The sequence below is a fragment of the Elephas maximus genome, chromosome 4 (assembly GCF_024166365.1).
Source record: "Elephas maximus indicus isolate mEleMax1 chromosome 4, mEleMax1 primary haplotype, whole genome shotgun sequence".
In the NCBI taxonomy this organism is placed as follows: Eukaryota; Metazoa; Chordata; class Mammalia; order Proboscidea; family Elephantidae; genus Elephas; species Elephas maximus.
In genome coordinates, this window is record NC_064822.1 from 105,547,993 (window position 1) to 105,563,166 (window position 15,174).

At 40.3% G+C, this 15,174-nt stretch overlaps 1 protein-coding gene across 2 annotated transcripts in view; it reads right to left on the reverse strand.

Moving 5' to 3' along the window:
• Nucleotides 1-1,551: 1,551 nt before the first annotated feature.
• The window catches only part of CERS5 (ceramide synthase 5), a 35,145-nt gene continuing 21,522 nt past the window's right edge, over nt 1,552-15,174 (reverse strand). Inside the window, exons 2-10 of one of the 2 annotated variants that reach the window (XM_049883093.1) lie at nt 12,435-12,540; nt 11,664-11,794; nt 10,928-10,985; nt 8,584-8,634; nt 7,787-7,879; nt 6,118-6,246; nt 5,904-6,010; nt 4,977-5,133; nt 1,552-2,857 (exon numbers count right to left, since the gene is read on the reverse strand). In XM_049883093.1, the coding sequence (XP_049739050.1) occupies nt 2,708-2,857; nt 4,977-5,133; nt 5,904-6,010; nt 6,118-6,246; nt 7,787-7,879; nt 8,584-8,634; nt 10,928-10,985; nt 11,664-11,794; nt 12,435-12,540 (982 nt within the window). In that variant the 3' untranslated portion in view covers nt 1,552-2,707. The other variant, XM_049883094.1, reaches the window with a different exon arrangement.

The window sequence follows — 15,174 nt, forward strand, 5'->3', positions numbered from 1 at the left end:
GTAGGCACACTTTGGTTGACAGTCGGACTGAGCTCCTGCGGAACAGCCATCATCAACTGCTAGCCAGGCAAGTAAGCCTGCCTACTTGGACATACAGTCAAGTTGAACCTTCAAATGACTCTATTCCCAGCTGCCATCTGACTGTAACCACATGAGATACATCTGTGCTGTCAACCAACCAAACCATGAGAAATAAAAAATTGTTCTTTTAAGCCACTATGTCTTGGGGTGGTTTGTTAAATAGTAATAGATAATTAGAACATTCAGTTATGGAATATGGATAATAGTCCTTACTTTTATAAAAGTGTTTGGAAGTTATTGATACATGTGAAAGCATTTTCTAAGCACTGTAACAAAAATAAGTTGATTTCATTAAATAACAAAGTTAAAATCCTTTTATATTCAACAAGATAGAGGTAATGCTTTGCTTCTCTTACAAATCCGTCCTAGTTCTCTGGTAGGGAACGTGGATCTGCATCTGACCTGCACTGCACTGATTTGGTTCCTTCCTCTCAGGCATGACATCTTCTCAAGCCCATCAATAAAAGTGGCCTTATGACAGTTCTGCTACTCCAACAACACTACTATTTTCCAGCTTTGTATTCAACCCCCCAGCACTCTATTTCTCACCCTCTGCTCCTTCTCAGAAAAGACCCTGTTCCTGTAATTGACTCTCAATTCACCCATCCAAGGCAAACTGTAATTAGTCTATGCCTATGGGTAAATGTTTCTTCAATACACATTTTTCCTCATCACGAGGCTTTGGGAAGTAGTATAGTATAGTGGTTAAGAATAGATACTGAGTTTGAATCCTTACTAGCTGTTTGACCTTGGATAAGTTAACATTTTTTTGCCTCAATTTCATCATATGTAATGTGCTTAATACAGTACCTGGGCATGTAATAAGATCTATGTAAGTGTTAGCTATTATTATTATGTTACCGCTTGGTTGAATTTTTTGTCAGATTAACTGGGCTGACCAACTCAGGTTGTATTAACAATTATTCACATTTCAAAAGGCCAAATACATAGCTCACCTGACTTTCAAAAGCACTTTCATTATATTTCACAATGACTATTCTACTCATTAACATGGCAAGATGAGGAATTTAATGTAAGACCTTAGTCTAACTATTCTTCCTGACAAGGCTCTGACAAAATGACTATGAAACATTTTTTGAAACTTAACTTTCCCAGGCCCCACAATAAATCTTTTTAAAATCCAACAATTCAGTACTTCTAGTGGAGTCAGTATCTTTATAGTATCAATGAACATCAAGTGAATATCTTATTCTTAGAATACCTATTTCTTTCAATTTCCACACATCTCCCTGATAATGTCTTAATGTACTTCCATATGTCTTAATGTACTCAAGAGTATATGGAAATATTTTGATAATCTACATATTCACTAAGAGGAAAATTATTCTGGGAGATGAGTAACACTATTGGTAATTTTGCCAAGAGCTCAAGTACAGAAAAATCTGGATTAGGAAAACTGTTTCTCCATGGGCTAAAAGAGAAAACAGAACAACAAGAAAAACATCTGCTCAGATTTATTTAACCTTAAAATGTTTAATGGCAGTCTCTGGATTCAGTAAAACAGGAAATACATGTATCAAACTAAAGGTGTCTTAGTTATTCAACCAAAGCCTTTTGTTGGTTTGGTGATAAACATGCTTTTACCTGCTTGGTATTTTTTCTTGTGAGTGCCTACATTTTAGGGCTTTTTGTTTAAAAAAAAGAAAAAATGTGACCATACATGTTTATCTCTTCTTTAAAAAAAAAAAAAAAGCCCTAAAATGTAGGCATTCTGGCTGACTCTTGCCAGCATGTACCCAAAGGAAAAATTTGCACAGGCAGGGCCTCTAGAATCAGACCTCTGAAAAGACTCTTAATCAGCATATGGATTCAGGGAATTGGGGAAAGTGTCACTAAAGAGTTTGAGACAGTAGAGGAGGGCTGATGTACTTTTAATCACAGAAGAGTAAACAATAGTATAAAACCGTTAACAGCTCATCCAGTAGCTGCTGTCTTCCCCCAGACTTTAGCTCACCCTCTTCCACCCGCCCTCCCTGTGTACCATTTAGTAAAGAAGCAGGGTCTCAGCAGTTGTCCCTGTCACCACCAGGTGGTAGGAAGGGGATCCAGCTAGGGGCCACAGCAGTCCTGGCCATCCATCCATGGTTCTCTGTTTCTATACAACTCCATCACGTGAAGTGCTCCAGTTCCAATGGAGAAACAGTGCAGAAACCTGGAGCTGAACTTGGCTGCTCCACTGAGATGGTCCAGGGACTTAGAGCCTCAAGAGCCATGGGGAGTAAGGGAGGGGCTAGTCCAGAACCAGCATAATTCAGGTTGCAGCCAGAATCTGTGATTGAGGTGGGGATAAAAGGGGCCAGGCAAGGCCCAGTCCAGAATTGTGCCCTGACCCAGCCAATGAACTTCATACATATGTACAAATACACATGCGCACGAACACACAAATATACAAACACAGAGCAAATAACATTATTGAAAGGGCCTGGAGGCTATTAAATACAAAATGGCAGAGTTGTTTTAAAAAGTGAAAATATTTGCTTGATTCTCCTCAGTGCCTTACAGTTCCCCTAATCACAAGAACGTAGATGTGGGGAGGCCCAAGAAGAGCAGGTTGCCAGTGGCCCTACAAGTCCATGTGTGCTGTGAAGTCCTCATACCAACCATCTTACTCTTCAGCCCAGTAGCTGCCTCCCATGTGACCGTTCACCCGATTGGCACCATTTCTGGAGCTGCTGCCACAGGAGCTTTTTGCACTGGTAGTTACATCTTCTTCCTCTGAGCTGCTCTCTACATCACTGCGATCATCCTTCGACACCTGGGTGGGTTCGGGCCAAAGGCAGGAAAGGTGAGGACAGAATTTTTCTGGAGAGAATCATAAAACAGATTGAGCCACAGTGCCTATCTTTGGGTACTGTTCCTGATCTGGTCCACTTTCTGGTGACATCTGATCCAACATATTATCTGAACTGTGGCTGTTCTAAACTTTCTTTGTCTGTTTTCTGATTCTTTCTTGTCATCTCTGATTTTCTTCTCTATGGAATAGAAGCTGCTGTGTAGGCAGGTGTCTCTTTCAGGACCAGTGTAAGAGAGCTGAAATCATTCACTGAGTCTTTTTCCCTCTTTGAGGGAAAGTCCACATACCCTTTCTCCTCTTCCCCCTCAAAGAATAAAAAAGGCCAACACAAAAGATATATGTGGTTGTCTTCACTGCTTCTATCCTCTGGTGATTGTTGCCACTGCAGTTATTCACACTGGTTATCCTAAACTTTGCGTAATACCAAAGCTGATCCCAAACTGGGCTTTTTTCAGTACTTCTACTATTCCTGTGCTCAACTATCACTATCCTATGATACCCCTTCCCCAAAACTCTCCCCTTTCCCAACTGCAAGCTCACTTCTCTTGAACAACTTCAGTATCCCCAAGATACACAGTATGGTAAAAGGAAAAGCAGACTGGCCATCAGTGGGAAAATACTCTCAGTCCTAATCATGCTACCATCTGTGAATCTTTACCTGTTAACCTCAGCTTTTTATTTTCTATTTTCAAATGAGCGGTTTGGCTTAGAGGTGTGTTTCCAAATCCAAACTATCCAGCATAGCAAGAAAAATATTCTAAATTCTCTACCATGGACTGCAAAAGGGAGGGAAAGGAGGAACGAGAAGGGGACACAGCTACAACTGCTGTGGCCAAGGAGGGGAACACTTGGTTACTTGGTTATTTAGGAAATTTCCACCAGAGGGCAGTATCTCTAGATCTGAGGGAGAGGGAGGCTCAAAAAAAGAAAAAAAGTCTCAACCCTTGCCTCAATTTAGGAAAAGAATCTGGTGGCTTTAACACCAGTCAACAAGGTCAGTAGAGAGGGCATGCTCCAAGACAAACACAGGGGACAGAAAGGAAAGCAGGAAGGAAGAGAAACACATTCAAACAGACATGCTTCACTGAATGCTAGAAGCACAGATACACTTACATGCAAGAGATGAAACTGTCCAGCTCCCACCAGGCATAGAGAAAAGGAAGCAGGTGAGAAAAGAGTGGAGAGTACAAAGTCTGGGTCTAATCCCTCCTGGATAGGTCACCTGGTCAGGAAAGAAAAGCAGGAGAGACAAGAGATGTCCAATAGCTACAGCAAGATGCATAGGCACACCAAGCAAGTTCTGAAACCAATTGCAGCCATAGGGAATAATAACACAAGAGATCATATATGTCTTAGAGTCAGTGCCTCCTTCTAGCAGACTCTCTTCCCTTCGGGATTCTGAATTACTGAAGGCTGAGATCCCCCACCTCTTGGGCTAAGCACAGTCTGATGACCTCAGAACTTGCAGGATCCAATTATCAGTTTTACCATAAAATGGCACCTTTCATTGTGCTTTTGGAGTCTCAGCATGAGACAGGTATTTGAAAAACTAAATACCTATAGACACTTGCCTGGTACAACAATGGGGTGAGGCAGGTACTTAGTCCCTTATATAAACTGTACCTTGAAACATCACAGTGTGATCGTCTTGGGATGGCTGGGGAACTATCATACCACCCTTAGGTCAAACTAATAGCTCTGCTTTTATACAGTTTATATCCTGCAGTTCTCATATGATTTCCTTTGAAATAAGGTTCTCATGCTGCAAACGAAATAAGAAATCCACTGAAGTAGGTAGGTAGGGGCCAGGAAATAGTTGAGGCTATCTTTAAAACTCTTGACCCTACTCCCTCTTTAACAACAGCCATTCCTAAGAGACAGGAAGAAGTAGATCCCTCCTTTTGCATCTAAATCATGTCTTAAAAGACTAAACATCCATACTTATAGAAAAGGAGAAAACTCTGGAGCCCTAAGCTTTTTGACTGGCCTGATTCTGTAAATAAGGCTCCCCAGGTTGGATGGAGAGAGGTCTGTTGACCTCCCACAACGTCCAAAGAAAGAAGCCATCTTTCATCCTCACCTTTCCTCGGATCAAGGCTTTGAAAGCAATTCGAGCAATTAGGTAGGACCAGATGACATGTAGAACCTGTAGGATCAGGAGAAGGCCATTGAAGAGCCACCAGGAGGGATAGGGCCCGATCATCTCCCAACTCTCAAAGAGGGTCGTGTTCAGAATCCTAGAAGGGGGAGGCCAATAGTCAGATTCTAGAGTCCAAGCTAGGCAGACAGGGATGAACCTGAGTTCCCTGTGAAACAGAGCCCTGTGTGTGTTTTCCCCCATGGCTTATATCAGCTGAAGTTCCAGAGATGAACAGTGAGAAAGGAATAAAAGAAAGGAAGCCTATGGAGTTTTCTATCTTTAGGGACAAAGGAGGAGATATGAATCCTAGGAACTGATGGAATAAGTCTTATTAATCACTTTAAATACTCCATGTTTCACAAAATTGGGACAGCGGCAGGATCATAATCCTAGGAATTACTTGAATCTTTAGAAGCATAGCTAATATTCCTTCAGACTAAGCAAAATCTCCAACATCGAGTCACTGACGTGTATTATCGTTAGTACAGGAGAGAAGGTGTTTGAGTATGTGTGTGTTGGTCCGGGTGGAGAAGAGGGTACAGAGCAGGGATATAGACAAGAAGAGTCTGAGAATTTTGTGATCAGTGCAAAGGAAGGAAAAGGAATTACTTTGGCATAAAATGAGGACTATTCCTCAAAGATAAGTGAGGAAAGCCAGAAGCCGAGTGAGTTGAGTGCTCTGAGTCTAGATCACGACCTGGCCGGAAATGCTGTGCAAGGCAGCTGAGATCCTGTGAGACTCCGTCAAGGGTGAGGTTAGGCCAAGGAAAAAGCAGGGCAGTAGAGTTCTTGGAGTTCTCTCCCCTAAATTGCCAAAAGGAATCATTAGCTACACATCTCTCACCGTTCAACAGCCCTAGCACTTACCAGAATGGATAGATTCCTAGACGAGTGACCACAAAAACAGCACTGAAGATCACAAAAAAGGTGTCACAGAGCCTCTGATACTTGGCATAATTGGCCAGCTTGGCTGCCTGGAAAAAGGAATAAAATAATTGAGTGGGGGGAGAATGGCAGTTCTCATATAGGGAGGGAAGGAGACAAAGAAAGGAATAACTACAAAAGAGGGGCTGTGTCTCACCTCCAGCAAGAAGTCTGAGGCATCGTGTAGACACATGACCAGAGTTCCCACGCGAACCATGTTGTTGATGTAAGAGAATGTGATGAGCCCAATGGTGGCCAAGTGATGCACAAACATGATCAGAAAGTCCTAGGAAGGAATGAAAATCAAAGAGGCAGGTAAAGGCAAGGTTACAGAGATGCTAGCCAACCCAATGATCTCTGAAGATCATACCCCCATCCTTTAGAGGTTTCATTCTGCTCAGGCTCTCCCTTAGGGGGGTGCCTAGAATTTAACCCAAGAGTCCCTACAGAGCCACTGACCCAGAGTCTGTGTAATATAGCTCAAAGCAGAGAAAACAGCAATTTTCTCTGACAGTTGCAGGCTATGTAGAGCATAATGTTGAGCTGATACTTGGGAATAATTTCCTAGGTGGCAGTGGGACACACAAGCCTTAGATACTCCTAAGATTCTAAGATTCTTCTGCTTTGATGAATGAAATTTCTGCCAAAGCACTGTAACAGAAAGAAGAGATTTGTGGAAGGGCAAAGCTAACCCCTTCCAAAGAGCTTCAGAAGAAATGTACATTAGCTAAATAATCTGTATTACTGGAGGTACTTCTGGCTTTCAGATTAAAGCTCTGATTTCCTCTTGGGTTCAAATACCAAGGTTAGACCTGGGGAAATCTCTACCTAAGTTATCAAGCATATAATAATAATTTCTCAGTCCAATGACAGATAAAGAGTGGGAGAGAGCAGGTGAATTTGAATCAGACACAAGGATGAAAAGCCTGTGCTCTCCACATAGGCAGATACAATGGTATTAATACTGTCTGTTAATAAGCTGGGTGATGGGTTCACAGGTATACAGTCTATTGTTAAGTTTTATAACTTATACACATACTAAAAACATATTATTATAAAATTTTACCAAGTGGGGGACCTATGTTCTATGCCCATAGGAGGGTGAAAGGCATTTGAATTCAGTATTAGGCTTCTACTTTAAACAACAACTAATGACCCAGATTCATTTCCATAAATGGTAATGTGGGTTCTCCCTACCAAAGATAACCATGAGTTAACAACAGATCAGGGTTAGAGCTGTTGGAACCACATTATGTCAGGTGGACACCAATAAAAATGTTCTACTCTTTCAGTCTGGTTATAAAAATTTAAGTCATTTCCAATTCTGTTACAATGTGGGCAAGTCAATTCACTTCTCTGCATCCTAAAAGATAGCAGGAAGAAGATAAATTAAATCATCTAAAACCCCTTAAAGCTGACATTTTTTTGAGAAGTGGGGCAACCAAAGAGAACAGAGCAAGAGTCCCTAATGTCAAACAAAGCCAAATCTAGTTTTCCTGGATTCAGACGTTTTTCTGAGTCGGGCTTTGCTCTTCCAAGTTCTGGGTAGTTTTCTGAGCCTTAGACATGTAAGAACCTTGGGGAAGAATAAGGAAAAGTGTATGCTTCTTAACGGGGTAACTGTTTTCACTCTGGGTTTCCCTGAATGTCTCAAATATGCTTTATCAAGTCTCATTTCTGGGAACATTACAAAAAGCTGATAACCCCATCAAACGTCTTCTCTCCCTCTTTTGTGGTTCCAGTCAGGGCAGAGAACCCATCACAAGGGAAGATACTAGAAAGAAGGATGCAATTAGTTGGGGAGTTAAGGGAGCCAATGTCCTTACCTTTCTTTTAATGTCTGTAAACTGAGAAAACATAAGAGACCAATAGAAGGCCAATTCCATGATATAATAGTAATAAAGCCCACTTGTGAGAGGCTGGAAGAAAGAAAAAAGTAGTTACACCTTTGATTACACCAGCGAGTCAAAGCATTGATTTATCTCCACAACTTTCTCTTTTTTAGAAAACCAATACCGCAAATCCTTCCTCCCCATCATCTTCCAAGATCTGTGATAGGTAGCAGGCTTTGGATTGGGAGAGACTTAAACTGCCTCCCTCTGTCCTTCCTCACACACGTCTTTGGCTTTCATCTTTTAGATATCAGATAAGGTTAACACATGCTATGGCACAACCAAATCAGCGTGTCTAGAATTCTGGGTAATTAGTGCTTTTCACGGGATTACATATATTCAGGCCTTCCCTTCTTTTACCCTTTTAGCAGTTCCCTGACATTTTTCTAATACAGCTTAGAACAAAGACACTCCTAAGGGGACTTCAGGTACTCTTGATAAAAGAGACACCTGAACTAGAAAGCACCTCATTAAATACCAGGAAGCTGCTTTTTTCCCCAACCCAGTTGGGTTAATATAAAGGAGAACCTGGAACAAAATGATCACTGAATTTCACTGCTATGGTGGTCCCAGAAATAGATACCTTGAAAATATGACTCAAAGGGACTCAGCCCTTAATCCCTCAAGAACACTAAGGAAATGTGCCATCTGTCCTGGGACTGGCACATGCTCTCCCCCACTCTACCTTATATACACACAAGGCCCCTGTCTTGAAAGGGCTCGGATCCTACCTGATATGGATAGCTATGCCAGCACTGTCGGGTGTCCCAGAACCAAGGTGACTAAGAGAAAACAGATAATTCAGGTCAGCCTTCGGGATTCTCACCTGGTTCCAAATCTGCCCCATATAATCCCCTTCTCTTTAGGCTGGGGGCAAAAGAGAGATGGGGAATAAGAAGGACTCTCCCTTGCCAGATTTTAAGGATCCCTTTTAAAGGATCAGTAAGCACTTGACTACAACTGAAAGGTTGGGGAGTTCATGAAAGTCCTGGTGCAACCTGCTTCTGAAAGGTTGCAGCCTTGAAAACCCTATGGAGTGCAGTTCTACTATGCACATATAGGGTTGCCATGAGTTGGAATCGACTTGATGGCTACTAGTAGTGGGTAACAAACGATCAGTAAATGGCTAGATTTTTTTCAAGAACAAGAAAGTGTTAGTATGAATAGAATAATCATGCTTTGAGGTAAATAAAAGCAGGAAGAGAGCTCTAGGATAGTTTTAAGAAACATCACCACCAGGGATAAAAGAAATGGGGAGGCAGGAAGCCATGATTCTATCTGACAACCAAGAGAGATTTCCATGCCAAACCAAAGATTCAAAAGTCAAAAGTAATAATGTCTAATGGAATTTCAATTATGTCTTTTTCAAGAGTTTAACACAATTTATTTTATGCTTAAATAATCAACTAGGTCATCCAGTGTGGTCATTAAACAATCAACTAGATCATTCAGTATGTCATTAGAGCTATGTGTCAATGAATGTTGATTTTATCTGAATAAAATCAACAAATTTAAGAATTTCATCAATCATGTTTTTAAGGAAATTTGTCCATTTCATCTAAGCTGCTAAACTTATTGTGTTCAGTTGTTCATAATACTGTCTTATGGTCCCTCCAACGTCTATAGGATCTGTAGTGATAATCTCTTTTTCCCTGATTTTATAATTTGTTTTATTTTTGATCAGTCTTGCTAGATAGAAGTTTATCAATTTTAAGTGCGACTTTCAAAGAACAAACTTTTTGGATTTGTTAAATTTTCTCCACTGTTTTTCTAATGCCTATTTCACTGTTTTCTGCTCTTATTTTTACTATTTCCTTCCTTTAACTCACTTTGCTCTTCTTTCTTCAGATCTGAGAGTGGAAATGTCGATTACTGATTCTAAACCTTTCTTCTTTTCTAATATAAATATTTAAAGCATGCTTTAACCATGCTTTAGCTGTCTCCAAAAATTTTGATATATTACATTTTATTACCATTCAATTCAAAATATTTTTAATTTCTCTTGTGATTTCTTCTTCGACCCATGGGTTATTTGGAAGAGTGATGTTTAACTTCCAAGTATCTTCTAGATATCTTATTGTTACTGGTTTCTAATTTAATTCCATTATGGTCAGAGTACATATTCTGTAAGATTTCAATCTTTTGAAATTTACTCCTTATTTTATGGCCTAGCATACAGCTTACTTGGTGGGTATTCCAGATGCACCTGAAAATCATATGCATTCCTCAGCAGCTGGTGCAGTGTTCTGTACATGTTAATTAGGTCAAATTGGCTGACCAAAAAACAAAAGCCAAATCCACTGCTGTGGAGTTGATTCGACTCACAGCGACCCTGTAGGACCAAGCAGAACTGCCCCATAGCGTTTTCTAAGGAGTGGCTGGCAGATGTGAACTTTTGGTTAGCAGCTGAGCTCTCACCTACTGTGCCACCAGTCCTCCAGTTGGCTGACAGTGCTGTTCAAGTCTTCTGTTTAGTGATTTTTTTGTGTGTCTAGTTATTCAGTTACTAAGAACGTTAAAATCTCCAACCATAAGTGTGTATTTGTCTATTCTCTTAGGTCTGTTTAAGTTTTTGCTTCATGTATTCTGAAGCCTCAATTATATTCTTTAGAGAAAAAAATAGTGTGGTACAATGAAAAATAAGCCATATGGAATCAGGAGTCAAAAGCCTAGAATTCTTCTTTGATACTTAACTGAAAGGCAGGACTGACACCTGTCCTACCCACTTTAAAAGACTATTGATTCCATTTCTGCAGCTGTCTCCTCCCTGAAAGAACAGGATTTTTGTCAAGTGCTTTGTAAACTATTGAGTGCTATACTGATTAACTATTACTACTATTATTAGCATTATTTAGGGGAGAAAGTCATGAGGTTATTGAAATTAGGCTCCACACAGAAGACAACCTATTTAATGTAAAAGCCTGGGCCATGGGCATCGCAAAAAAAAAAAAATTTAGGGGAAAATAAAGGTCTAAACATATTCAACAACAAAAACAAAAGGTATTCAACTCTTAACTCTAGAGACCTAGGCAGGATTAGAACCCAACCAAGGGACCAGAGAAAGTTCAGACTCACCGACCACAGAAATCTAATTCCGTAGCAGAATATACATAAATAAAAAGTGAATCTCCACCTGGATGGGAGAAAGAATAGAGGTTAGACAAGTGTCACTCAAAAGAAAATCTCTGAGGCTAGGGAAGTCAAGGTAGCATACTAGGGGGTAAGACAGTTACTGGTGAGAAACAGGATAAGTTCCCTGAATAAGGACAAATACTGTTACCTAAAAAGCCAAAGAGAGAGTCATTTAACATACATCGCCACAAATGTATAATGACTTTAATCATATACTTGTCCAGCTTTCTATCAGATTCCCTGATGATAGTGTCTAATCTATTTCTCTGCATGACAACGTCCAATACGGTGCTGTTTTTAGAGGGTAATCAGTAAAAACTCAATGAAATGACATATAGTATTTCCCCAAAAAGGGATGTTCCCCACCAAAATGGTAGTACTATCTCTTTCAAGGTGTACAAGGTGTGTATATCTACCTACATAAATGCAATTATAGGAATTCTCTCCCAATCCATTTGGGAAAGGGGGACAAAATGGAATTACGCTTAGCTTAGTGGCAAGCATGTCCAAGAAACTAGGGGTGACCAACCTTCCAGTTCTCTTCCTGTAATAGACTGAGTTAACCCTCACATCCAGTGACAGTCATCCTAACAATAGAAGTGACTTCTAAACGGAAAACCTCAGTCCAGTCACAGCCCCACCCTCCTCCTCCTCTTCCCACCTGCCTCTGCACACCTACATGCTTTCGCAGAATTTAGTGAGCGTTGGGGGCTTGTCCTGATTCCTCCGATGGCGAAACCAGCATTGGATTTTTCGGACATCCCAATCCAGTTGCTTTGACAGGCCCTCCAGCCTTTTCTCATCAGGATACTGCAGATGTATGGCCAGAGTCAGAGTGTTCTCTTTCCCCTCAAGCCTCTCATTAAATCCCTGTGACTACCTGACTGGCAAAGGGGCTATAACCACTATAACCACAGTGGCTCAAGTGATGTGTATGTTGCCAGGTTTCATCCCAAAGTCATTTTTTGTAAGAAAAGTCCCATTTCATACACTAGGACCTTTACTGCTCACCTATATACATCCTTGTTTGGTTTTCTCCCTCCAGCCCAAGCTGAGTAAAAACGGATATTAAAAACTCAAGTTGCAAGGACCTCCCAGGACCATCTCCATCTTTTTTATACAACTAGGCAATGACAGAAGCTGGAGTAAGAGGGAAAAAAAAATCAAGAAACATGTTTGCAAGTGTGTGGGTGGTAGGGGGAGGTGGCAGGGTGGGATGGTGTGCCTAAAACTCAAAAGGTATGTGAGCTTGACTTATTTAGGGACCCTGGGCCAAAGGTATCTCCCTGAGGGGATAAAGTTCTCCTTATAGCTATATGAATGACCCAAATGTGAAAGAGAATCCCATCCTATTCTTATCCTTAAATCCATAAATACTTGCTTTCCATCCTCCCCTGCCATATGGGGCAATCCTTCACGTGAATTTTCCTCTGTTTCCTTGCCCACTTACCTTGGTAATAGATATGAACACCTTTTCAAGGATGGCATTAGATTGGGCCTCATAAGGACCACTGTCCTGGATGCCAACATGGAGAGCACAGGGTTTGGCAATAAACCTGTAAGGGAGAAAACCCAACGGCCAATTCTATATATGGTTTGCTAAGTGTGAAGTAAAGACCCTGATTAGGGAACTGACAGGAGGAAAAGGGGAAATGTTGGGCTGGAAGGCAGGACTTTTTGATTTGGTCCCGGCCGGACTCTGCCAATTGGCTCACTTGATAACTGAGGTGTTTAAGACATGTTGAAACATAAACTCTCTATTTTTCCCTGGCTTCTTTATCACATCTTGAGCTTTAGAGTCAGAAAGATCTAGATCCAATTATTATTCTACAATTTAATGCCTGTATGAATTTGGGCAAGTTATTTAATCTGTCTGAGCCTCAGTTTTTCTCATCTATAGTATCAACAACCTTGCTACTCAACATATGACCTACCGACCAAGGGCATTATTGACATTTCCTGGAAGCTTATTAGAAATGCAAAATCTTGAGCCTCATCCTACACCTATCAAATCATAATCTGTATTTTAACAAGATCCCTGGGTGATTTATCTACCCATCAAAACGTGAGAGGCACTGGTCTACATCAGAAGAATCATGTAAGTGTTCAATTAGATGTTGTATATGAAAGACCCTGGCACATGAGAGGTACTTGATAAATGGTAGTTTTTCTTACTTTGAAATATCAAGAAGGCCTTAATTGGAGGGAAAAGCAGAACTGAGAGTGAACACTTCCTAAGTACAGATATCCTAGATCATGGTCATCTTCCTACCTAATGAAAAGACTACAGAAATACTTAGAACTTTCAGTTGTCCTAAAGAGAGAAATCAGGAAGCTGGGAAGTGCTACGGCTGTTAACCAAAGGGTCGGCAGTTTGAATCCGCCAGGGGCTCCTTGGAAACTCAAAGGGGGCAGTTTTGGGGAAGGGTGAGGAGAAAATTACCTATTAGCAATACATTCTAGTCCCAGATCTACCACTAATAAGTAGTATAAACTTGGTCAAGCAACTTCTTGGGTCTCAGTTTCATCATCTAAAAGAAGTGGTTATACTAGATGATTTCTAAGATTTTTCTCTATACCTAAGATTTTATGATACTGTCATTGATCGTAATAAATTCCTAACTTTTGGATCTTTGAAAATTGAGGAACCATTCCTTGGTTCTTCATGAGAGATCCCACTTTTCCCCACAACCAGAGATTTTTGTGAGCACCAGATCTAGGAAAAGTTCTGCAAGTCAAAACCAGTTTTAGCCCTTTTAGCATTTTATGGAGTTCCATGATGAAAATATGACTAGAAGGCATAAGATGGCTTGCTCCTGACCTATTTTCTTCATCTGCATTTGAATCCAGAATTTACTATCTGTAAGGGAGGAACTGAGAATAAGAAACTTTATTATCTTCTCCTATGAAAACTTCTTTTACTCTTATCACCAAAGTTCCCTAGCCACAGAGAAACATTTATTCAGATGACAAAGTCAGCCATATCTGTAACCTCTAAAAGGGAACCACATTTACAGAGATTGTACAATAGTTCCATTCAAAGGTCAATGTTAGTAGATACCTTAATTTACGCTTACTGATACTTTCTTCTGCGTTTCAATGTTTTAACCCCTAACTCAAGTTTAAACTTCTTGTGAACACAGATAATGTACTGCTTTTGTATTCAGCAAAGTTCTGCACTCAGTAGTTGCTCAGTAACTGGCAAATGACAGATGTAGTGAATCCCGCTCTTGCTCTTTTGGAGCTTAGTTTGCACCCAGGATTGATTGGCCTCCAGAAGAGTAACTACGGCAGTCACTCTTTGCTGTTGATTTGATGCCATATCAGAGATTTAAAAACAAACAAAAAACCCTGAATCTGTCTCTTCTCACCCAAATAATTGTATAAAGATACAAAAGCAGAAAACAGCCTTTCCAATTCCTACTCTTATGCCTGGACCAGCCTCTTCAATCTAGAGGCACTTTTGTGATTAAATTAAAACTCAGGTACTAGAGTCAGATTTTTACTAGCTGAGAGATCCTGTGAAAGTTACTCACCTAAAGAATACGGATAATAATATCTACCTCACAAGGTAGTTTTAAAGATGAAATGACATGATGCATGTCAAAGTGCCTAGCCCAGTACCTGATACTTGGTAAACATTAATTAAAAGGTAGCTATTATTATTTTCACTAGAAATAGATTATTCCAGTCTGGGTACTCTCTGGTACCGCTAACTGAAGGTGAGAAGAGCAAGAAATCTCCTCTCATCCAACAAGGGCAGGTCTGTACTCTGCCTACCTGGGTGAAGCCTTGGAGTGGACTTAATATCCTAGAGTTGTTATTAGTTCACATCCCACCCTCATTAGTTCAGAGTTCAGTGAAAGACATAAAGCTATTGGCATCCAGTCAGTTCCAGCTGTACAGACCCTAAGAACATTTATTTATTTTACAAATATTTAACTGAGCATTTATTTTATGCTGACATAAATCTTTACATTTCCCAAACCAAAAATAAGGACGTGATCTGAAAATAATTTTTTTCTAATTGTGATAAAATTTAAATATGTAGGTTTAGTTAAGCACTTAATGAATTAACAAAGAAAGGAAAATTATCTGAAATCAGAACTTCGAGAAAGTCCAGGATTAACTGCATATTTATTCTACATCATTCAACTGGCATTTGTATAACCTATACAATAGTTGGAAAC